Below are 24996 nucleotides of genomic sequence, written 5' to 3'. Positions count from 1 at the left end.
AGATGTGCAGCAGCCTTGTCCTTGTCAGTGAAGACACAAGTGGACTCCATGACATAGTTGGCACCAGCCTCACCCCACAGGATCTAATCAGGGTTCCTATAGAATTGGAGCAATTCAAGCATCAGCTCACAAGCTCAAAGCTAAAGCCTGAACAAATAAACTCAATCCATGTATGAAATAAGCAGGAGAAGGGATAGGAGAGTACCTGATGCCAAAGACGGTAACTGGCTTGTCACCAAAGAGAATGGTCTTGGAGTCCTTTGAGGGTGATGTCACTGTGCTTCTAGTAAAATGGCGCTTAAGCCTAAACATATGGTAGATGAAACAATAACATGTACTTGCCAGCCAATACCATAGCTAAGAACAGAAGGTGGGATTGGTGTAGCACTAGCATACCTAGAGAGAGCAATGAAGGCCCCAGTGCACTACAGACACAAGGAATAGCCAGTTAGTGAGATTATTATTATATCACCATACAAGCCCACATATAGCAATAATGTGCTAGAATATTTGTTTTTTTCTAAGCGCAGCGAGCTAAACCTCCATCAGAGCAACAAATGATGCTGCCATCATTGCAAAAGCTTCACCCGCATCAAAAGTTGGAGCACCCCACTGAAAGGGATATTGAACACAAAATGTGGGGGCATATAATAGATTCAACCACAAAGGCAAGCTTCCTGAACATATGTTTTTCCTGCTTAATCAAATGTAAAAAGGAAAACAAAATAGTGATAAAGTTATTTATAAAGACTAGATATTGCACATATTACACACAGTAATTGCAGTATTTGAACTGTGTAATTTACTACTAATAAATATGCAATCAAGAAGATGGTGCTTGTACATAAAAGAATAGAATGAAATCATAGTTTAGTAGAATTCTAATGCAATTTGCAGTATAAATTCATCATCCTCCATGGCTACATCACAAAAAAATCATTAAAACTTCACTGCAATATTTACATGCAGGTCAAACAATTATTTTGCTCAAAAAACTTATGCCGAACTGCTTGTACATGGTATACAAGTCACATACCCGACCAAGTAAATCCTCAGATACACAGCTGAATCCAGACCTACATGGCTAATCAACTCAACTTTAGGCATTTTGAGCGTGGACCTACATGGTTTACATCCAACTTAAGAATTTCAAGTATGAACGCATGTCCAAATTGACAAATTTTCGGACAAATGTACCCCCATGACTTGAACTCTCTCTTAAGCCTTTCAGGTACCATTTTGGGAAGTAAACCCTATCATTGATTGGCTACAGCCGAAGGAAAGCAAATGCAAGTACGAACACTACAACACCTAGTATGTTGATAGTCGCAGAGGAGTCCTATATCTTGAATAGTAGCCAAAGTTGTCCTTAAACTGTTTGGGAGAAAATCCTATTGAATTTATCTACAAGATATCAGGAAGAACACAATTATTAACCACTAGACAGTATGATGTTACAATAATACAATTCTAAACAAAATCAAATGTAAGAATTGATGAACGACGAGGTTATAAAAAACATGACCTATTGAGAGGCAAAAACAGCTTTGTCACCAAATGAGAATGCCTTCAAATTTGGCGATGATAAGATTTCTCCTTCTGTCCTAGATCCAACAGCCACAACTATACTCCTAGCATCGACCAGCCAAACTAAAATGTCTCTAGCTGTCCAAACAAGTAAAAATACAGGGAACAAAGTTCCTGTTGTCTTAGAAAAACCATGCTAATTCTGACAGATTGGAGAGGTCTGGGGCTGAGCTTATTAACTAACGTAGCCAGACACTGCGTCGTAGAAGACACTTCACGAGTTGTGCCCAAATTGTATCACATAAAGAACCAAATATAGATTAATTAACGGCCAAGTTCCTACACTTTTGAAAAAAAAACAAATGTGAAAATATCTGAAATGTATCGGCATAAATCACAGAAAACAATTTTTTGATGTTTTGGTTTGTTCTGGTAGGGCTGAAAATTTCTGGATTCCGCTTATGCTGTTCTGCGCTGCATTCTTATTTTTGAGAACCTCAGTCAGTTTCTAGGAAAAAGACACTCTTAGCTTTCTTTTATTTCATGTTCACTTTAGTTTAGTCTGTATTGCAACTCAGTTACTTGGTTGACATACATGATAGTATACCCTAAAAAACCAACTCGAACAATAAACTAGTGTATAGGCCAATCAGATATAACCTGCTCTGCAGAATTCATTTAAAAAAATGTTTGATTTGGTAAGCATGAAGATCATGAGGATCAGAGCTTGACCTTGGCCCCAATTCCTTGGCCCCAATTTTCCTACTGCTATAGCCTTGCTCAAAGATACCTACTGACAGCCTGCTTACAGAGTGTCAATCGATCCAACCCAATAAAGCCCAAAGCCTGGGATTTATTTTCTTTCAGAGGATTAGTAACATTGTTTCATGATATTCCCAAAATAAGACAGACATAGTCATGTAGTTTCGTAGGCAGAGGACTTGTATATTCTCCTTGCCAAGTTGTCTAACCAAAACATAAAAGTATCTTCATCAACTCCCATAATCACACTAGCATATGTGTACTGATAGTGTAGGCTCAGGATGAACCTATATACTACAAGGGTTCCACTTGCCAAGTTGATCGGGATAAGCATAATGATGAACTGATGAGGCCTAGAGTGATGAAACCAACAAACATATAGACATCTCACACTAGGCTGATGAAGCTCTTTATAAAAAGAGCAGCCCACAGATAGATATAAACTAAAGATAGTGAATCAGATATTGAGGTTGGCAAAATAGGCCTGCTACTGCTAGTTCATGCCATTAGAACATCACTGACCTCAGCAGCAAGGCAAGAGTCTGAAATATACCATGTATAAACTAGGCTACAGAAACAAACACGCCCACTACTTCAGGATAGTCATCACAAGTAAGCCAATGGGACAATGAACACTGTCATGTCAAGACTGCACAACTATCACAGGTGGAACACAATTTAATAGGACATCAGACAATTCTCTGAGTAAGAGATCCTATGCTGGAAAGGAGCACAACAGTGCAACCATTATTTAGAATAAAGTGTGTGTCATTATCAGATAAGAAAAAACCAGAGCACTACAAGACACGTGTTCAAACTCGGTTTAGCAAACAAGCAAAACTAATCCATGCTAGTCTGTTTACCATACCATTCATACTAAGGTGCCATAAACAACAACCATTATTTGCTCTGCATTCAGTTAAGAAAACAAGATCTGACGAAATGAGAAGAAAAAAACAAAGCATGACCAGAGATCGAAATAATGGTTGGTGACATTGAGAAATTTAGATAAATACTTTGAAGCCAGAAATAATCTCAGAAGCTTGGTGAGGGGTCCATGCTAGTAGAGCTGACATTTCATTCTCTAAACTACAAATTCCAATCCCGTCAGTAATCGAGAACATATGTTCGTATGCCATAATCTTCATTTCTTCAACTAATCTGTATTTAGAACAGCGTAAGTAAGAAACAAACAAACTACACCAAGATTTGGCTCAACGACTATAGAGCAGGTTAGAGATGCAATATTAACCACAGAGCATGCAGATCCTTGCTCCTCGAAAATTAGCAGCCAAAACTGAAATAGATCAACAGAAGTGCCTAGAGTTGGTAGTCATCAGCTGAAGAGTTGGGGAAATAGCTCGGCGTTTCCCCATGCCTCCTAGGTCCCAAATCTGCCGAAGGACCACCCCACCCAACAACACGAGATTCAGATGATGGAATGAAACCTGCAAAACAGATCGAGACTCCACATAACCCCAAACTAAGTAGCGGCGATGCAGATGGTGGACACGACACAAGCATTCAAATCAGGCAAGCGCCATGCCTGATGCACCCGATGTAGACATTGAACAAGGATTAACCTACCGCCCCCATGCCATTGCTTGCCAAACACGCGCCCCGCCAGCAAGCCCCACTTGGCCCGCGCATTCGTCGTGCCTGCCGTCCGAGCAAAGAACCACAGTCGCAAACGAACATCTGCCTACCTACGAACAAAGCCGATGCGCCACGCACCCCAACAACCGCCCCTGCTGCAACCAAATCCACATCCACAAACCAAAATCCCCCAAATCCAACGCAAATCCCCCGTCTACATCCAAAAATTCCACCCAAATCTCCATCCATCAGGCAACAGATGAGGCAAACTTCATATCAAGGGAGAAAAGTGACGAACACAGGTACCTCCGGAGCTCTAGGAATGGCAGACGAGGAGCGAGCAACCGATTCGGTGAGGGGGAGGCCAAGAACAGAGACGGGGTGGGGCGGAGCGGTGAGGTCACCTCTCGAATTGCCACGACGCCGACGAGAGCAAATCGCCGAGGGAGCGCGAGTTCACCGAAGCAAATCGCTGCAGCACCGGGCGCGTCACGCGACAGAGCGTCGGGGTCGGGGGAAGGAAGACGAAGAGGAAATGAAACGCTCAGAAAGGAAGATGCGCGATTCCCGATTTTTCAACGGTACCGAAAAAGTGGGCCCTCCTAATCAGAGACAGAAACGGCGGTGGCAAGGAGACACACGATGCCAATCCAACGCACAGAAAATTCGTGTGCCAAGACAAGCTAAAACACAAGTGTGTCCTCTAACCTTTCTGTTTTTTTTTTTTGTGCTACTAGGATTGGAAACCGCAGTCTCGTTTGTATCGAACATTCATACTACAGATTTGCTCTATAAAAGCAGATACTACTATACTTTTACTTTTTTAAATAAATAATGATAAAAAAAGAAGGCCCGGATGCTAATTTGCTAAAGGTGCACTCTCTAATCTTTGCGTTCTTGCCAACGGGGAAAGCAGCTTTGACTTTTGAACCACCAAGTGCCTCGATTCCCTGAGATGCACGCCTTGACTTTTCAAGCGCTTCGCTGGACGAGTAAAAACAGCCGTACGTGATGGAGAAAGAGGAAGGTGCCCATCTCAACTTCCAAGTGCTTTGCTTTGCAGCTACTAGCCAGCTACTGTGAATCCACATCTAGTGTCGAAGCCTCCCAAGTACCAATCCGCTCTTCCGGTCTCTAGGCCGCACTGAGAGCGACGCCCTCCGAGATTGCCACGGCGTGCAGGACTGGACGCGGTCGCGTGCTGGGACCGCGGGCGACTCCAGGTCGACGAAGATAGGGGCCACAGGCGATGGCGACTCTGGCGGCGGTGACCCGGGGCAACTCGTCATTACAGTCATGGGAACGTCATTAGCACGCGATTAGCGGTGGAGAGAAGGAGCGGTGTATAGATGGGCTGTGCAAGCAGGCCGGAAAGGCGGAAACCCGGGCCTCCAACCGAACAAGGAAATGGCATGCTTCACAGCCCAGATTATGGATGGGGTCATGCCAAGATGGACTTCTTGGCTAAGCCCAAGTCAACAACATGACCCAGGCTCAATCTGAAGAATTCCGAGTTCAGATATATGGATCACTCCTTCCTTAGCTATAGTTAGCTGCTACACAAACCTCATAGTTTGATTGGTTTCACACGATGCCGAACAAATAATACAGTACATACACAACCTATAAACTGTACCAAACAGAGGGGAAAATAAGAACAGATCGTCACGAACAGGTACTACCCTGAAACCTAACCAAACAAACACAAGTTGTTAGGTTTGATCTCCCACCAGTTAGGCTCAACGGCCTTTTGGGCCTTGTTCTCGCGTCTTGATCGGGGGCGCCCAACCCTACATGGTTGGTGGGCCCCCGTCACACTGCGCTATAAATAAAGGTGGGGGCCGGCAGGCTCTCGATATGAGGTTCACCTGAGCCGCGACTCCCCACCGATATTCCCCATCCCGATCCGAGAGGGGCGCAGCCAGTGACGGGAAGCCGCCACCGTCTCCACTGCGCCACCACTTCACTGCACCGACTCCTCTCTCCACCGAACGTCGCTGCCGGCGCGCAGATGGCATCCGCTAACGAGATCCCGGCCGACGCTTCCACCACTCCGACTGCTTCGACCACTACGGCCTTCGATGGTCTGCAACCTCTCACTCCCCTTCTCTCTGCCTCTTTGTAGATCGAGTATTAGGATTTTTGATTACTGGGATTCAAGAACATGTACCCCTACTTCACTGTGTACATGTATTTCTATTACTATGTATTCTGATCTGTTGAATATGAATGAAATGAATCTAATATTGGTATCAGAGCCAATTTTATTGAAAAGAAAGATCGAACGATTGAACCAATTTCAGATCGGAAAGAACATGAACGAACCCTAACCCTAACCCTAACATGAATGGATGAATGGGGTCCTACCTGGGCCCTCATCCCGCCGGCGGCATCCCCACCGCGCGGGACAAAGACCGAGCCGTCGGCCCTCGCCGACGTGCCGGACTGGAACCCGAACCCTAGATCTAAATCCTTGTTCGGATAAGAGAAAAGCAGACCCAAATCCTGAAGAGGGGAAAGGGGATAATCTTGGAGAACTCGAATCAAACAAAAAAAACACGAATCGGGTTCAACCGAACCCTAACCCTAGATCCCCTTTTCGGGTGAACGAGTGAAAAGAAAAGAAAGAAGATAGAAATCGAATCCGGAGGGAGAAGAAAGTCTACCTCGCCGCGCGTCGGATGTCCCTTCGCCGGCGCGGGAGAAGAAGGGCACGGGGGGCAGTCGCTCGCCGGGCTCGGCCAAGGGGGCGCCGCGGCCAGGCCGCTCGACGGCGGCGTGCTCACCCGTTGGGGAGCACGCGCGCCGGCGAGGGGGCCGGCGACGGCGCCATGGATCGCTCGCTCCACCGCCTTCGAGTCACTCTCGGTTGCGCTCGCCTCGCTGCTGCGGCTGAGAGAGAGAAGAGAGAGAAGAGGGAGGATTGAATGGCCTCTAGGGTTCGGGAGGACACGGCCAGGGGCGGTTTTTGTTCGCCCGAAGACGTCGCGCAGCCGTCCGATGAATCCAACAGCGCCAGATGCGTGGGCCAGCGTCGCGGCCCAGGCGGGCGAGCGCGCAAGGCCGAATTTTCGGCCCAGGCCCAGGTTGCGGCCTGAGCGTGGGGGGAGCACGCAGGACAGCGCGCACGCAGACGTTGGGCCGTCTTGGGCCGCTGCAGCACGCGCTGCTGGCCGGGCCGCACGCATGGGCGAGCTGGGCCGCGCTGGGCTGAAGTGAAAAAAAAATTGTTATTTTTTTTCCAGGAGCAATTTTAATGCATATTTTTTGATGAATTTGAATGATTTTGATACATTTTTTTCTGTGCAAACATTATCCAACGATATTTTGCCAGAAAACAGTAAAGTACTCAGTGCTTCTGGAAAATAATAATATGAAAGATTATTAATGTTTCCGCTGTGCATGATAATTATTCGTTCTCCTTTGATTAAATTTGAACCAACGAGGATAATTTAATTTTAAGAGAAGTGATGAATTTCTGATAATTTTGATGAGATTATGATGTTGTTATTTTCTGACCAACGTTGTTAATAACAATATTATAATTTTGATCCATGAGAAATTATGCATTAATTTTACTTCTGCCCAACGGTGATGTAAAATGTTTGCATGGATGAATTATAAGTTTTAATTTGACCAACGTTGAGTTAAAGCATGAAATTTTATGTATAAATGTTTCTTACTTACTCTGGTGTGATTTCAGGAGGCAAATGCATTGTGAACATTGCCAACATTCCGACACTCAATGGAAGCAATCACCGTGTGTGGCGGGAGAAGTATGAATTGGAACTTGCGTTGGGAGAGGTCGATTTTGCCATCACCTCACCGTGTCCTACTGAGCCAGAGGACCCAGTGAGAGGTGAAAATGAATCTGACGCTGATTTCGCTACTCGAAAGCGTGATCATGCTGAAATAAGAATGAAATATGACCTTGAACATAGGCAATGGACTCTCTCCAACCGCAAGTGCATGTTGGTGGCCAAGGCCACCATAGAAGAACAGATAAGGGGCTCAATCCCTGAATGTGCTACTGCCAAAGAATATCTTGAGAAAATCAAGAGTCAGTTTACTGGGTCTACCAAGGCCACAGCAAGTTCACTGATTAAGAAGCTTGTGAATGAGAAATTCACTGGTGGTAGCATAAGAGAGCACATTTTGAAGATGAACACTACGACATCTAAGCTAAAGGAAATGAATTTGAAGGAGGAGGATTTCCTGATTCATTTGATTTTTGCTTCTTTGCCAAAAGAATATGACACCTTCATTGTGAATTACAATATGCAGCCTGAAAGATGGGGCATAGAAAGACTCATCTCAATGTGTGCTCAAGAAGAGGAGAGGATAAAGTCCTCACAGGGTGAATCCGCTCATTTTGTGAAGGATAACAAAAGAAAGAACTTTAATGGCAAGAATTCTAAACCACAAGGGAAACCTAAGTGGGATAAGGCCTCTTCCTCCAATTCACAGGGAAAGAAACCCCAGGATTCTGAGAATCAGCAGTATGGTGGAGCTGAAAAAGATCAGTGCAAGCACTGCTTCAAGAAGGGACACTACAAGAGGGATTGTCCAGACTTTCTGAAATCTCTGCTAAAGAAATGTGATGAATTTATTACATTTGTAGATGAATCCCTATATTTATGTTATGATAAATCCACTTGGTGGGTTGATTCAGGAGCAACTACTCATGTTGCAAATTCCTTACAGGGGTTAAGTGGGACGAGAACCTTGCAAAGAGGAGAAAGAACGATTAAAGTTGCAAATGGAGTGCAAGCCAATGTTGAAGCCATTGGAGTTTTTTCTTTAGAATTGAATAATGGTTTTGTACTTAGACTTAAAGAAGTACTTTATGTTCCCTCTTTGCGTAGAAATTTGATAAGCGTTTCGAAACTTGATGATGATGGAATTGATTGCCACTTTGGTGGTGGCAAGTGTAAGATACTGGTTGATAATAAATGTGTTGGTCTTGCCTTCCGACAAGACAAGCTTTATTTATTATCTCTTGCTGAGAATGACGAACAATGTATGCGATGAGAATGTGAATGATTCCCCATCTACGAATGTAACTAAGAAGCGGAAGAGAATTGATTACTGTCTCTTCGAAATTATGGCATTGTCGCTTGGGCCATATTTCGAGGGGGAGAATAGAACGATTGGTTAAGGAATCAATTCTCCCGCACTTAGAATTTTCAGATTTAGAACAATGTGTTGATTGTATCAAAGGAAAGTATGTCAAGAAAATTAAGAAAGATGCCAAACGAAGCACAGGAATTTTAGAAATAATCCACACAGACATATGTGGTCCTTTTCCTGTGAAAAGTGTGGATGGTTATGATTCGTTTATAACATTCACAGACGACTACTCTCGTTATGGCAATATTTATCCAATTAAAGAAAGATCGGAAGCATTGGATAAATTCAAAATATTTAAAGCTGAAGTTGAAAATCAGCACAATAAGAAAATCAAGATAGTACGATCAGACCGAGGTGGAGAGTACTATGGGCGACATACCCCATATGGCCAAATTCCTAGACCATTTGCAAAGGTTCCTACAGGAAAATGGCATAGTTGCTCAGTACTCCACACCGGGGGAGCCTCAGCAGAATGGAGTGGCTGAAAGACGTAACCGTACCTTAATGGATATGGTAAGAAGCATGATAAGGTTACTCCACATTACCGATTAGTTTATGGATGGAGGCACTGAAAACCGCCATTCACATACTTAATCGAGTACCAAGTAAATCGGTGCCTAAAACACCGTATGAATTATGGACAGGAAGGGAACCCTCACTTAACCATTTGCGTGTGTGGGGCTATCCAGCTGAGGCAAAAGTGTTTAACCCAAACATAGGAAAGTTAGACTCCAAGACAGTCAGCTGCCATTTTATTAGGCTATCCAGAAAGATCGAAAGGATATCGCTTCTATTGTCCTGACAGACATACGAAGATTGTAGAAACAAGACACGCTGTGTTCTTGGAGGATAACATGATCAGGGGGAGCATGGTAGCACGAGAAATCAGCCTACAGGAGAAGCGGGTACATGTACCCTACTCCGATGGTTGAAGAACCATTCTTCACGCTACCTGCTGCTGTTGCGCCGATAGTGCAAGACACTATAGTGCCAACACCTGTTGCAAGTTCTCCCGTGGCGACAATGAATGAACATGAGGAACCTATCCTTGAGGAACCTGTCCTTGAGGAACCTATAGAACCAAATGTCGCACATGAGGAAGAACACCAACAGCCCAACGTGGAACAAGTGCCAGAAGGCACCTAGAAGGTCTCAAAGAATAAGAAGATCAGCTATTACTGATGACTATGAAGTTTATGAGATAGAAGAATTTCAGATGGGGGATGATCCCACCTCATTTGAAGAAGCCATGAGAAGCGACCACTCATCAGAGTGGCTTAAGGCCATGGAAGATGAAATGAAGTCAATGAGTACCAATAAAGTTTGGGACTTAGAAATTATTCCTAAAGGAGCCAAAACAGTAGGTTGTAAATGGATCTACAAAACAAAATATTACTCCCAAGGGAATGTAGAAAGATTTAAAGCGCGACTTGTGGCGAAGGGCTTTACGCAAAGAGAAGGGATTGATTACAATGAGACGTTTTCTCCAGTCTCATGTAAAGATTCCTTCAGAATTATAATGGCACTTGTAGCCCACTATGATTTGGAGTTACATCAAATGAATGTAAGGACGGCTTTCCTTAACGGGGATTTGAAAGAAAAGTGTTTATATGGCACAACCGAAAGGTTTTGTCAGTAAAAGAAAAGGAAATATAGGGATGCCGCCTAAAGAAATCAATCTACGGATTGAAGCAAGCTTCAAGACAGTGGTATTTAAAGTTTGATAGAACGATAAAAGGTTTTGGGTTTAAGGAAAATGTTGAGGACAATTGCGTTTATGCAAAGTTCAAGAATGGAAAGTACATATTCCTAATTTTGTATGTGGATGATATCTTACTTGCTAGTAGTGATATCAATCTACTAATGGAAACGAAGAAATTCTTGTCCTCAAACTTTGATATGAAAGATCTCGGTGAGGCCTCGTTCGTTTTGGGAATAGAGATTCACCGAGACAGAAGAAATGGGGTTCTAGGATTATCGCAAAAGGCATACATAGAAAAGGTCCTGAAAAAATTTAGTATGCATGCGTGTAGTTCTTCACCTGCACCTATAGTCAAGGGTGATAGATTTGGGGAACATCAGTGTCCCAAGAACCAATATGAAATTGACCGAATGAAAGCGGTACCGTATGCTTCAGCTGTTGGAAGTTTACAATATGCTCAAGTGTGTACACGCCCTGACTTAGCTTTTGTTACCGGGTTACTTGGCAGATATCAAAAGAATCTAGGAATTGAACATTGGAAATTAGTGAAGAAAGTCCTGCGTTATTTGTAGGGTACTGAAAGGCCTCATGCTTACGTATAGAAGATCTGATTCCCTGCAAATAGAGGGGTATTCAGATTCTGATTATGCGGGAGAAGAAAGAAAATCCATGTCAGGATATGTATTTACTCTCGCAGGAGGGGCTATATCGTGGAAAAGCTCCAAACAAACCGTAACTACATCCTCGACAATGTATGCCGAGTTTGTAGCATGCTATGAGGCAACGGAGCATGTGAATTGGCTGAAGAAATTCATACTCGGATTGAAAGTGATTGACAACATAAATGAACCTATGAGGTTGTATTGTGATAACAACCCAGCGGTACAGTATGCTCACAACAATAGGTTAAGTGGTGCTGCCAAACACATTGACATAAAGTACTATGTTGTGAAAGATAAAGTTCGGGATCATATAATAAATCTTGAGCATATAAATACAGACAAAATGCTCGCGGATCCGCTCATAAAGGGCTTACCACCCAACGTGTTCAGAGAACACGTAGCCGGCATGTGTTTAAGGGAAAGCCTATGACTCCCGAACATATGAAGGGCCCAAGAGAGAATTTCATTCCAATACGGAGAGGGGTGTTGTGGCTGTTAGTCTAACGACACTGATTGCTGTGACGATGAGACAGCTCTATGCACTAATCTGTAAGGAATATGATAGAAGCAAGAAAAATATGAATTGAAAGTTTTTAGTATGAAATTAAAGAACGAAGAATAGATGAGAGATCAAGGAGGAGAATGTTAGGTTTGATCTCCCACCAGTTAAGCCCAACGGCCTTTTGGGACTTGTTCTCGCGCCCTGATCGGGGGTGCCCAACCCTACATGGTTGGTGGGCCCCCGTCACACTGCGCTATAAATAAAGGTGGGGGCCGGCAGGCTCTCGATACGAGGTTCACCTGAGCCGCGATTCCCCACCAATATTCCCCATCCCGATCCGAGAGGGGCGCAGCCAGTGACGGGAAGCCGCCACCGTCTCCACTGCGCCACCACTTCACTGCACCGACTCCTCTCTCCACCGAACGTCGCTGTCGACGCGCAGATGGCATCCGCTAACGAGATTCCGGCCGACGCTTCCACCACTCCGACTGCTTCGACCACTACGGCCTTCGATGGTCTGCAACCTCTCACTCCCCTTCTCTCTGCCTCTTTGTAGATCGAGTATTAGGATTTTTGATTACTGGGACAAGAACATGTACCCCTACTTCACTGTGTACATGTATTTCTATTACTATGTATTCTGATCTGTTGAATATGAATGAAATGAATCTAACACAAGTAGCCCCTGATCTCCCCCGGATAGGAACCGGGCTGGAGCAACATCATTCCCCATGAACGGACGATGGATCAGTAGTAATACCGGCGGTTGTGGTTGTTGCGGATGGCACAGCAGCCGAGCGAGTAGACGAGCAGGAGGAGCAGGAGGACGGCGACGTTAAGCGCGGCCACGGCCCTCCAGTGGAGCCTGGCGGTGGCCACCAGCCGGCCTTGCACGCGTCGCACTGGAAGCACAGCACCCGCTGGTCGTTGCTCCACGCGCGGCAGTCGATGGCGTCCGCCGTCGTGGACGCGCCGGACGCGGGCGGTGCCCAGAACGTCGCGTTGACGGACTGGAACCCGCAGTACGCCGGCGGCTTGCAGCAGCCAGACACCGTTGGGCTTTGGCGTTATATATTACATAGTAGAAGAGAATACATTATATACCACGGTCGTCGTGTGATGATTACCACGCTGGCATGTCGAGTGGACCAACCGTGCCGTGCCCGTGCATGGTGGCGCCATGTATTGCCATGCAACGCAACTGGCGGATCCGTGCATGCGTACCTGAACGAGCGGCAGGTACCGCTGGTACTAAGGATGGCAACGGGTCGGGTTCGGATCGGGTGGAGTCTCCGTGCACCCAAAACCGAAACCCGAAATCGAAACCCGAATCCGCCCCGAAAACCGATTCGGGTGGAAATCCATCACCAAAACCAAACCCGCGGATACCCGAAACCCGAACGGATACCCGAAACCCGAATGGATACCCGAAACCCGCGGATATATATACACATATTCACATGTATAAACAAGAGGCAACAAATAATAAATATTTTCATGAGTCAACTTTAAATAAATTTAATAATCTAAGTAAACAAATTATTATTAGTATATTATAAAACATGAGTTTTAATTCCAAATGATTTATTTCGGATATCCATTGGATATCCACGGGTGGAAAACCGAACCCGTTTGGTTTCGGGGCCCCGAACCCGAAAACCGTGGGTGAAAAACTATCCCCAAACCCGAACCCGCAGAACCCGAAACCCGCGGATATCCGCACCAAACCCGATCCGTTGCCATCCTTGGCTGGTACAGCTCGCTGGCGTTGATCCCGCCGTGGACCAAGCAGCCGCCGCACACGCCCGCGTCCGCGATGCAGCTCTGGATCCGGTGCCACCTCTCGTAGTCCCCGACCCTGTCCTGCAGCCAGCCGGAGTAGTCGCCGATCCGGTACTCCCCGTACCCGGCCCCGGACACGGCGGCGGCGGCGCCCCTGTTGGTGACGGCGAACGCGAAGGCGGTGGCCACGAACATGCCGATGAGGATCACGAAGATGGCCACGACGTACGCCCAGAGGAGCGGCGTGGCGCGGCAGCACGCGCCGGCCAGCGCCAGGAGCGACAGCAGGAGGAACGCGGCGCCCAGCGCCATGGCGGGCGCCCGCACCAGGCGCTGGCACTCGGTGGCCGGTTGCGCCAGGACGTAGGCGCCCGTGCCGATGAGCGCCACGGAGGCAAGGAGGGAAACCAAGTTCAGGGCGCCCAGGACGCCGTTGGAGAGGTTCACCATGGCTGGAGGCCTGGCCGCCTGGAGTGCTGGACCGGTGGACCCTACGTGCCCACGTCCTTCCTTGTCCCAGTATGTCTGTCTGTATGCGATCTGTCCCCTATAGAACAAATGGCTTCTGTGTTTGCCTCGCTCTAGTTGCAGGGTTGATTTTGCTAGCCCAGCAGCCCTTGTTCGCTTCATCGGACTCCTGCTTCCTGCTTGGCATTCATTGCCTGCTGTTTGGGGATCAAGAATGCAAACAAAAGAGCGTAGGGAAATGTGGCCACGACATTGATTTTCTTCGGCTTTGCGCCGTGCTCCAGTAAGTCAGTTTACGCCCTTAGGCCAGTCTCAATTTGAGTTTCATTACGTTATTTTCAAGACTGCCATGTTATTTGAAATGAAATGAATCTTGAATGAAACATTCATTCTCAATAGAGAGTTTTATTCCATAGTTTCATAGGCATTTAATTCCAAGACTCATAGAGAGTAGGTAATCGTGCCAAGAGAGTTTCATCTAGATGAAACCCATTTCTTCTCTCTCTTCTTAAATACACTAGCATATCATTAAAAATACCAATGTGGCAACCTATTTAATGTAAATGAAACTCACATAAAACTCCCACCGAGACTGACCTTACTAAGAACTGAGATTTATCCCGGAGTTTGCAATGTGGCACTTCAGGACGACTCCGGAGGCTGGCCAAAAAATGCTGCAGAGGCCCAGAGGGCTTGCCAGTTGGCCACGAGGAACGAAGCGAGCACGCCAATTTTGCACCGGACCGCTGCGCCACCAGCTCACCACCTAGGCCTCTCGCCCCACGCCACGCCGGCAAGCCACGCGCGTCGTTCGCTTCGGCAACACAGGAAAATAGCACGGGCAGCAAAGCACCAAGATCGAACGATACAAGGAGTGCACCAGCACCAGATCATAGATTTTACTAAAGTATCATATATTGGCACCCGCAAATGCAAGACTGTATAGTTGACATTGTTTCAGCTAAGAACCATACATGCTAGAGAATATCCAGCGAATCAAATTTTTTTGTCGAGCAACGAGTGACCACTGATCAACAACCACCAATCCTTTGGCCATCTTTAAGATTTGAGCAGAATTAGTAAGGCTTGAATTTCCTCTGGGCCCTAAGCTCCTGTATCCTTTTCTTATCCTGCTCGAACTTGCTCTGCAACATTGCCAGTTCTGCACAAGAAACACAAAGCTGTAAGTTCCCAGGGCCTATCATTCAGATTATAGAAAGGACATCATGCAGCACAGATGGCTGGGAAAAAAAGAAACTCTTTCCATGAGTCAAAAATAACTTGAACTAAATAAATTGCCGAGAAGAAAAACTTGAAGTAAATAAATCAGAAAACAATAGTAACCGGTTTCGGATTTCTGAACTAACTAGAACCTCAATGTATCACACACACACACAAGAGCAAGAGAAAAAAACTTCGACACATATGGTTCATTTGAAGTCCAATCAAGATGGCAAAATGGTTGTGGACTTGTGATTCCAACCAAACTGAAGATGAAAAACCCAACCAAACTAAAGATGCAAAACAGTAAACTTATAATAGAACCAAATACTACCCCCAAAACCAGAACAGACAATATCAAGCTGCAGGTACAGGTTAATCGAATGGCAAACAATTGAAAAAAGTACATTTTATCATGGCTGATGAACTGATCGACATTTACAACTTACAAGTTGAAGCAGCATGAATGTAGTCTGGGTTCTATCATGTGTAGTAATCACGGAGTGGAATAACAAATAAACAGTCTTGTTAAGCAACGATGACATACCACTGAGGTGGGCTTCTCGTTTCTGAAATCTGTAGAAGTTCATATCAACTTCCTTGGGTTTCTTGTTAGCCATTTTCTCTTGCATTGCAGTAAGAGATACAGAGCCAACAGCTGTTCCAGTTTCAGCATCAGTGGTCTTTTTCCTCCCCTTGTGATGCACCACAACCGTCCATCCATCTTCTGCTGCATGGGCCTCTCTTTCTTTCCTCTCCTGAAATAATCAAGTAGGTATTAGGAACAAACAACTTGCCTGTTTTGCTTCTTCAGACGATATATATGTCATGGAGGAAACACTCACCTTCTCTTGTTGTTCCTCATGAGCAACAATAAACTCATCTATCCTTTCCTGCAAGGCTTTCAAGCCAGGTCTCTTCTGTTTGTACTCCAAGATCCATTCTGTCAAGAGTCAAGACATCACATATAAGCTATTAAGACTTTGGTGCATAAAGCTGCTAATTCTAACAGAAAAGGAGAAGAAAAATGTGAAATTAATTGGATCACAACATCAATCACTAAGAAGTCTGCAACACATATTGCCAACTCTAGAACTTATTGCATCGCAGGACTCAGCAAGCTAGTAGTTAGACTAAAAGATATTTGGCTTTGTATGTCAGCTTTCTTTTGAAGCTAGCACTTAAAGTGAATTCCATCTGTATTGGTCCTAGGAGGAATTTATATATTAATATATAATACGCATGAATGTTAGCCTACGAAAAGACGACATGTTCAACAGATAAGTGTCAGGGAAATGCGTATGTTGCATTGGATTTGCGGTCATACAAGAAGGGATCAAGTTCGGAACGATGATATACGTGATAGATTAGGGGTAGCACCTAATTGAAGAAAAGCTTGTCCAACACCGGTTAAGATGGTTTGGACATGTCCAACGGAGACCTCCAGAGGCACCGGTGTGTAGTGGAATCCTAAGCCAGGATAGTAACGTGAAGAGAGGCAGAGGAAGACCGAAGTTGACTTGGGTAGAGGCAATAAAAGGAGACTTGAAAGGATGGAATAGACCCAAAGACTTAGCCTTACATAGGAGTGCTTCGAAGACAGCTATCCGCGTGCCTGAACCTTGATTGCTTCTGTTGGGTTTCAACTCTAGTCTACCCCAACTTGTTTGGGACTTAAAGGCTTTGTTGTTGTTGTTGTTGTACGCATGAAGGGCGGACCTGGTGCAAGCGGTAGAGTCTTACCACCTGTGACCGGAAGGTCCCGGGTTCAAGTCGCGGTCTCCTCGCATTGCACAGGCGAGGGTAAGGCTTGCCATTGACACCCTTCCCCAGACCCTGCACAGAGCGGGAGCTCTCTGCACTGGGTACGCCCTTTAATATATAATACACATATATAGTCTTTTACTCCCCGCATTGTTCAAAGAAAGTATTGCTTTGGGAGTTAGACTATGAGTAGAGTTGTACCATATACAAATTTACCGGTACCGTACATATAACATTAGAGAAATAGTCATCAAATGGTCGAAGTTGCTTGTGGAGACTGTTGATGTCCATTGACTGGAGTGAATATTTAGGCAAGTTTCAAAAAGACAACACTAAGGGGCCGTTTGGATCCCTTCATTTTGGAGGAATTGAATCTACTTAATGGAATAGACTATTTAGCTTGGAATTTGAGATTCCACAACTTTTCAAAGTTCACATATAAGCCTATCTCAAATTCATAGGGTGGAAGGTGGAAATTGATTCTATAGATCACCATGTTATGTTTCTACTCTACAACTTATAGCACGCTCTTCAACTCGCTTCCCCATAGTAGAAATGCAACCTATAAGCATCTGTTTTGCATAGCTAACAATAGTATACAAATATATTCCATATACAACTATATTAGCTTAATTAATATATGCCTAAATTATAATTCATTGGAATGAATTCAATTCCAAGGATCCAAACAGGGCCTAAGAGTTCTTTGGATATAGTACATTCAGTATTTAATTGTGAACACTACTTTCCATCAAATAACTTCACAAAGAAATGTCAGAGTAGACTAGCAAAATAGTATCTCAGATATCAGAACTCAAAAGCAGAACATTACTTTTCATTCCTCTGGAACAGTCTTCATCAACTGATGGAATCTCATCAGCGTTTGCAGTACTAACTTCAACATGCCTCTCCAAGTTGTTATTATCTTTACGTGATGCATGCTTATCTTTCTTCTTGGCCTTCCCAGGTTTTTTAACTTCCACTGCAATCAATGAACATACATGCCACAGAAAGCATGAACATTTATGCAAAACATTGAATTCATACTTCAGAACAACTTTGACTCAGAGACAACCCTGCTAGTCTTACTTTTCTTTCCCCTCTTTGATTTTTGAGGCTCTTCATTATCCACATCTTCACTCAGTGCTGCAAGTTGGTTGACATCAGATGCATAAATATTAGCTATAAGGTAAATTATAAATGGAAGAACTACTATATAATGAGAACACTAGGACATAATATAGATATCAACTGGTTCTTGCACGAACTCACAACTTAAACCATTTAAGCATGAGAAAAGATCAAGGCCATCAATTTGTCAAGACAAATGCTCAGCACCAATAAGCAATCTTACCACTTTGAGTTTCTTCATTTTGATTTTCATGCAGGATTTCTTCTGCCTCAGTAATCCCAGCAGAGCTCTTCCCTCCCTTTACCTTCCTTTTCTTTTTCTTCAGCTTAGGTGCTCCAGCATCATCAGTAACAACTGAACTTTCATATACGACGGCAGGACTGCTAATTTCCATTAGCTTCTTTTTGCTCTTCTTCTTCAGCTTAGGCATTGCAGCATCTTTACTGTCTGATAGTAATTCCACCACATCATCTGCCCTATCATGATTACTCTTAACATTGGCATGCTTATTTTTCTTCTTCTGCTTCACCAATGGAATTTTCTTTCTCCATGCCAATTCTTTATCTGGCATTCAAAGATGAAGATGGAAAACATTGCCTTAGACAATTCTAGGCCTGTTCCACATTTTCATTACCCAAAAAAGAGGGGAAAAAAACTTGATAGTTGTACCCAGAGCACAGCGAACAACTTAAGAACTGTAAGATACAATGAAACAAATAAAAGTTCAGGGTACAAGATAAAACTACTCTCGGATAAAACTATTGATTCTGATTTCTGAAACACAAGTATATAAAAGAAATGGGAGGAAAAGGACAAGAAATCCATACTATTACCTTCTTTAACGCCATGCCCGGCAGCGGGTTCGCTATCGACGGCACATTCCAACGCTCTGTCCTTCTTCCTCTTCAGCTGCTTCCTCTTCACCCCAAGCGCCAATTTCTTGTCCTCCTTCGCTTCCCGCGAACCCTTCTTGTCTAGAAAGAAGCAAACTCTCACTTTCCCTCCCTAATTCGAACTAATACAATCAGGAAGCAACGGAATTCAGAGAGGCGAAAGTGCCGAACCTTCGGATTTCCCCATAGCAACAGATTAGTAACCAAGCCTACGGAGGAAAGCAGCCAAACGGGTAGCTCCGCAGAGATCTCCGTCCGTGACTTGCCCCAGGCTGTGGCGGTGCCGGAGAGGGGTGTCGGCTGTCGCCAGTCGGCGTCGGGGAACTCCGATGAGTTTAGGTTTTGGACCTGGTATTGGGCCTTTCAGACAGATGAACCCAAACAAAGGTGGCTCCCGTTGCTCAAAAAAAAAAAAAAAAAAAGGCTCCCACGTTCCAGTGACTTGCAAAGGTGCCGCGTGGACCCGACCTGCCAGTTTATAGTGATTACGCTTTGCGCCTTCTAAAACCCTAGCTCCAGAACGAACTAAAACCCGCAACCGCGAAGCCACTAGTCGAAGGCGGCGGCGGCGATGGGGAGCGGCACGGAGACGGAGAAGAAGACCCCGGTGGCGCTGATGCCCATCGCGAAGCCCCTCGCTGGAAAGAAGCTATGCAAGCGGACCCTCAAGCTCGTGCGACGAGGTTCGTGAGACTTTCTTCCTCGTCCTCGCTCTCGCCCTCGCCCTCGCCCAATTCGATTTCGTGTTTGCTCCATTCGGTTGTGAGTTTCTTCTCATCCTGTTGTGATTCGGTTCTTGGCGAATTTGCAGCCTCCGAGGCCAAGTGCCTCAAGCGCGGAGTCAAAGAGGTAGTCAAGAGCATTCGCCGCGGGAACAAAGGGTAAGTCAAATCTAGTTTTTTTTTCCCTTCCTGTCCAGTGCTTGATAAACTTTGAATTGGCTAATTGGCTTCGTGGCAATCAGCTTAGGGCAAATGGTTCTCACTTAGAGTTTATATACATCTTCACTTACGAAATGGTATTATGTACCGTAGTGGTATTTTACTCATATAAAAAATTGCAACAATACCTACCATTTGGATTTGATTTACTTGGAAACCCACATGAATAACAAATGGTAATTGAATGTACTTATTGTGATGAAATTGTCCATTTTTTGGATGCAAAATGAACTGTTGTCTACTGTGGAGAAATTGCTTCTCCGGATGTTTAGATTTCCTAAAGCATTTATTGCCTAATTGTTAGCATCATCGGAATCTGCTTTGTTTTTTTGCAGGTTGTGTGTGATTGCTGGAAATGTTTCTCCTATTGATGTGATTACACATGTTCCAATACTATGTGAGGAAGCTAATGTTCCTTACATATACGTTCCATCAAAAGAGGTGGGTTCACATTTCCTCCATTTTATTTAGGCTCAATTATTCGGTAGTGGTGTGGGTATAAAATTCTGTCACTTCCGTGTAACATATTATGAGATGACAAATACTACTGCATGGTGCATGTCCATATAAACAAAGAATGCTAAAAGTTGCTTATCAGATGACCAAAATGCGTAAATTTCTTTATACATTGAAAATTCTGTCATCTTCCTGGTAACTATTGCTTGTTAGTGAAGGCCTGTTTTAGGTCTGGTTACATAACAACAAAGTACTACAACCTATTTGTCTTGTCATTTGATACATATTCTAAATGAATCGTTAAAAGACATCCATGGTCATGTAAATACTAATATGGCATGTTTGGTTCCTAGCCTAAAAAATTTGCCACTTGCCTAAGGTTAAGCGCTCAAAATATTTGCCACACCTTAAGCCTAAGAGAATCTTGCTACACTTTTTGAGTCATTGACGTGCGGGGCCTAATCTAACGGTGGCAATCTTACCACACTTCGTGGTGGTAACCAAACAATGGCCAAAGTTGGTCAAATTTGCCTAGGAAAAAGTCTACTTAACCCCCCCACCTATCATACTTGGTCTACTTCACCCCCCAACTATGAAACCTTCTGTTTTACCCCCTGAACTATCTAAAACCGTCTGTTTTACCCCCTGGGGGGTTTTTCAGCGGCGGTTTGCTACAGTAACAGCGGGTTGCTACACTAACGGTGGTTTGCTACAGTTCCCGTGGTTTTGAATTTTCCTTTTTTTATTTATTTTCGATGAATTTTTGAAAAATCATAGTAAATCATAGAAAAATCATAAAATAAAAAATCTAATTTTATTGGACTCCACATGAGTAGATCTACATAGTGAATATATAATACGGTATGCTTTAGTACAAAATTTTTACTGTAGCCTTAGATTAATTGGAAAATCTAATTTTGTCTGTAATTAATTGGAATAATTCATAGCTGCAGCTTCTATGGTCCAATTGTGGTAAAATTTTTATGGTACGCTAATTATTGTATGCTTGAACTATAGTAAAATTTTCGTACTCATTGGACTATGTATAACTTAGTTATAGATAAATTCTAATTAATTACAGACAAAATTGGATTTTCCAATTAATCTAAAGCTACAAAAAAAATTTGTACTAAAGCATACCATATTATATATTCACTGTGTAGATCTATTCATGTGGAGTCCAATAAAATTAGATTTTTCATTTTATGATTTTTCTATGATTTACTATGATTTTTCAAAAATTCACCGAAAATAAATGAAAAAAAGAAATTCAAAATCACGGCGCTGTAGCAAACCACCGTTACTGTAGCAGCCCGCTGTTACTGTAGCAAAACCGCCGCTGAAAACCACCCAGGGGGTAAAACAGACGGTTTTAGATAGTTCAGGGGGTAAAACAGACGGTTTCATAGTTGGGGGGTGAAGTAGACCAAGTATAATAGGTGGGGGGGGTTAAGTAGACTTTTTCCAATTTGCCTAACCTTAAGCATGGCAAGTCGTGGCTAGCAACCAAACACCCTCAAAATACTCTACCTGAAGTTAAAATCAATACTTGGAGATTAAAAGTAGAACAATTGGGGAAATAATACATGTTAAGTTAGTTCTTTAAAGTGTATTGCAGTTTCTTATTTATAATGAATGCTTATGATAGAAAAGAAGCCCAATATACTGATGTGTCATTTACCTTCTGTACAGGATCTTGCGACCGCGGGAACTACGAAGAGACCGACTTGTTGTGTCTTGGTTCTGACCAAACCAACCAAGGGGGAGCTCAGTGAAGAGGTGAAGGATAAACTGAAGTCAGACTATGACCAAGTTGTAACGGAAGTTGCTGAGGCTACGTCTGCAATGTTCTGAGGACCATTCCAGGACCATATTATCTGAGAATCCGGCAACTCCCTGTGCACATCTTTCTTGGTGTAGTATGTAACTTGATCCTGTTAGCCTGCCCTGCTTGCGTGAACCGCACCAGTATGTTTTGCACGGTGGCTGATGCTATATGACTATATGAGTTTGCCTATATATTATTATGGATTATCCTTGTTGGCGTATTATCCTATTAATGATTAGATTTAGCCAATTATAATCAGTTCGGTGAGCACACTGTTTCCTTGGGTTGTCAAATCTTAGTAGGTGCGTTCCAGGTCTTGTGTTGATGACTTATCACAAGATGTGCCTGTAAATCTTGCGATATCTTAGCGCCTTAGGGCAACTCCAGCCAACGAGAAAATTGAATATTTGATACCCAATCTGTACGTATGTGAACATTTGACATCCAATTTGCACGCCGTTGAAAATTTGACACTGGCCCTGTTCGGCTTACCCCATATTCAGCTTGTTCGGCTTCTTTTTTCAGCCGGAACAGTATTTTCTATCACAACAATTCAGTTCTATCACAACAATTCAGTCGGAACAGTGTTTTTTAGCCAGTTTCAGTCAAGTTTTAGACCAGCGAACGGGGCCACTCTGGGTGCGAATTCGTTGAAAGCAGGTGTTTTCTCCTTTTTTCCATTCAACATTTTCCTATTTTCTTTTGGCTTCCGAGGCAAGGCTGAATGACCAAAGTACCCATTAGCCTTATCTCTTTATGGAACGTATCGGCTGGATGAGAAGCATTGCATTCCTTCCCTCTCTCTCTCTCTCTCTCTCTCTCTCTCTCTCTCTCCTGTTTCTCTCTTTCTCTCATTGCCTCCTCTCTCTCACGAGTGAACAGAAGCTGCTAGGGTTTGGTCCTTGGACTGCAGGAGGAGCTTTGGGTGACCGGATCAGGTCGGCTATGATCCCCTTCGAGGTCCCCCTAGGGTAAGAACGCAGATCCCTATCCCTCCCATGTCCTCTCCAAAGTTGCTTTTTTGGATTTGGGGGAGAAGCATGGCTGATGCTCATGGTTATGTTCTCTCTCTTTTTTCAACTCGGTAGGGTCGATCCGGATGGGGCATTTAAACTATGTGTTCAGGTTTCACCTTTTACAACAAAACTAGATAATGCTAACTCAGTTGATGTTCAGCGCAAATATGATGAATGGGTGGTGGACTATCGCTATTATAATTTGCAGAACTTAGAAAAAGGACCTGACAATTAGGGCCAAGTGGGGAAGCAACCAGCATCCTGTAGTATCTGAATTTGATATGAGCAAAGGTGGGGAAAGGAAAATAGTGGATGATAAAGATTTGTCTGTTGCCTTCTTCGAAAGACTGATCGATAAGAAGATGTTTCTATATGTTGATGTGGAAGAGAAACCTGTAGAATTGGTTGCAACCTCAGTTGTTTCCAAACTGAACATTTACTCTTTTTTTAGCCAACTGCAATTAACCATGAAGAATATGGGAGAGACAAGTCACGTCAATATTAACCCAGGACCTGTTACAAAGAAGGTAAAAATCCTTGTTCAAATGAAGGACAAATTTTGGAGCTCGTTCATCTTGCCTAAGACTTTATATTTTTTCAGTCAAATTGGTGGAGCAACAGATCCTATGACTACCCCAACTAGGCCAAAGAAGTCTCCAACAAAGAGAGCTATCAACAAAAAGCTGACTCCAAGGAAGGGGAAAATTTATGCCCCATGAGACAATCCAAGAATATTGTCATATCTTTTGTAATTCTAAATTCCCAGGGACATGTGCACCTAGATGATACCTCTACCTATGTTAAACTGTGGACCTCTTAAATTCCTAAGAAACCTTATAATGTATGCGGTACTGTGGCTGTATGGTCAAATTTGCTTGTCATGACTACTTCATTTGATTTTTCATGACATATGTCAATGGTATATGTTGCTGGAATTTCAGACCACCTGAACATATCTCAAAATTGACAAGAAACAGGTTCCATTACTTCAATTTCTTGCATTACAAGATTACTCAGTTACAAGTGATTGAACAAATCGGCTTCATATACATCATTCACAAATTGCACCGATGCACAATTCACAGCACTGCACAAAAGAATTGTTCATAAATCAGCTTCATATACATCATTCACAAATTGCACCGATGCACAATTCACAGCACTGCACAAAAGAATTGTTCATCTCCTTTGCCACTGGCCACCGACAGGTTCAGACAAAAAAAATCACATCTTGAACTTCTGTACTCGGTCTCCTCAACGCCTGAAGTGCGGGGTGCTGCTGGAGCGGTGCGCGTCGCATGCCGACGACGAGCTGCAGTGGTTCTGCTCCTGCCTGCGGTGGCACTGCCCTAGAGCCAGCGCCCAGCACCGGCGACCGGGCGCACGCACACATGGCCGCTCGTCTAGCACCGATGACCGGCCCCGCGAACGCATGGCCCACGCCCAGCACCCTGCGACCGGCCCAGTGCATGCCCAGCCAGCGACGATGCCTCCTGCACCCAGCGACGGCGGGCAAGGGATGGAGAGTACGGGACCCAGTGGCTGCGGCACCCAGCCGAAGAAAACAGAGTATGAGATGCGTTCGTTCTCAGAAGAAATGGATGGATAAAGGCC

At 44.1% G+C, this 24996-nt stretch overlaps 3 protein-coding genes, 1 long non-coding RNA gene and 1 pseudogene across 4 annotated transcripts; 3 read left to right on the top strand and 2 right to left on the bottom strand.

The window, feature by feature from the left end:
* Positions 1-83: 83 nt before the first annotated feature.
* LOC136470536 (tetraspanin-7-like) lies at positions 84-14890 on the bottom strand (annotated as a pseudogene).
* Positions 5135-8853, top strand: LOC136475451 (uncharacterized). Its single transcript, XM_066472923.1, has 3 exons — positions 5135-5189; positions 7589-8482; positions 8590-8853. Exons 1-3 carry the CDS (start codon positions 5135-5137, stop codon positions 8634-8636), a joined length of 996 nt encoding a protein of 331 aa, XP_066329020.1. The 3' UTR covers positions 8637-8853.
* Positions 14891-15018: 128 nt separating the features above from the next.
* LOC136478020 (uncharacterized) lies at positions 15019-19498 on the bottom strand. The gene is made up of 8 exons (XM_066476341.1): positions 19313-19498; positions 19082-19222; positions 18471-18812; positions 18206-18262; positions 17949-18098; positions 16198-16295; positions 15900-16110; positions 15019-15293 (listed from the first exon to the last, which is right to left on the bottom strand). The coding sequence occupies exons 1-8, from the start codon at positions 19326-19328 to the stop codon at positions 15208-15210; spliced, it is 1101 nt and encodes a 366-aa protein (XP_066332438.1). The 5' UTR covers positions 19329-19498; the 3' UTR covers positions 15019-15207.
* Positions 19499-19574: 76 nt separating this feature from the next.
* On the top strand, positions 19575-22678 carry LOC136478022 (H/ACA ribonucleoprotein complex subunit 2-like protein). Its single transcript, XM_066476342.1, has 4 exons — positions 19575-19824; positions 19953-20022; positions 20418-20523; positions 22231-22678. The coding sequence occupies exons 1-4, from the start codon at positions 19713-19715 to the stop codon at positions 22390-22392; spliced, it is 450 nt and encodes a 149-aa protein (XP_066332439.1). The 5' UTR covers positions 19575-19712; the 3' UTR covers positions 22393-22678.
* A 518-nt stretch (positions 22679-23196) lies between these two features.
* Positions 23197-24269, top strand: LOC136474695 (uncharacterized). The gene is made up of 3 exons (XR_010762998.1): positions 23197-23337; positions 23834-23909; positions 23984-24269. It is a non-coding gene; the product is annotated as an uncharacterized lncRNA (long non-coding RNA).
* Positions 24270-24996: the final 727 nt, after the last annotated feature.

The sequence above is a fragment of the Miscanthus floridulus genome, chromosome 8 (assembly GCF_019320115.1).
Source record: "Miscanthus floridulus cultivar M001 chromosome 8, ASM1932011v1, whole genome shotgun sequence".
Classification (NCBI taxonomy): domain Eukaryota; kingdom Viridiplantae; phylum Streptophyta; class Magnoliopsida; order Poales; family Poaceae; genus Miscanthus; species Miscanthus floridulus.
Note: the sequence above shows the minus strand (reverse complement) of the source record. Positions and strands in the feature narration are given on the sequence as shown.

Excerpts from the sequence above, each read along its gene's own strand:
- LOC136478020 (XM_066476341.1), bottom strand. Across the intron at positions 18,263-18,470 it reads AAATGAAGAAACTCAAAGTG|CACTGAGTGAAGATGTGGAT; the intron begins GTAAGATTGCTT and ends ACCAACTTGCAG. Across the intron at positions 15,294-15,899 it reads ACGAGAAGCCCACCTCAGTG|AACTGGCAATGTTGCAGAGC; the intron begins GTATGTCATCGT and ends TTTCTTGTGCAG.
- LOC136475451 (XM_066472923.1), top strand. The coding sequence starts at position 5,135 with ATGGCGACTCTGGCGGCGGTGACCCGGGGCAACTCGTCATTACAGTCA. Across the intron at positions 5,190-7,588 it reads GTCATTACAGTCATGGGAAC|GAGGCAAATGCATTGTGAAC; the intron begins GTCATTAGCACG and ends GTGTGATTTCAG. Across the intron at positions 8,483-8,589 it reads GAAATCTCTGCTAAAGAAAT|GGGTTAAGTGGGACGAGAAC; the intron begins GTGATGAATTTA and ends AATTCCTTACAG.
- LOC136478022 (XM_066476342.1), top strand. The coding sequence starts at position 19,713 with ATGGGGAGCGGCACGGAGACGGAGAAGAAGACCCCGGTGGCGCTGATG. Across the intron at positions 20,023-20,417 it reads ATTCGCCGCGGGAACAAAGG|GTTGTGTGTGATTGCTGGAA; the intron begins GTAAGTCAAATC and ends GTTTTTTTGCAG. Across the intron at positions 20,524-22,230 it reads TATACGTTCCATCAAAAGAG|GATCTTGCGACCGCGGGAAC; the intron begins GTGGGTTCACAT and ends CCTTCTGTACAG.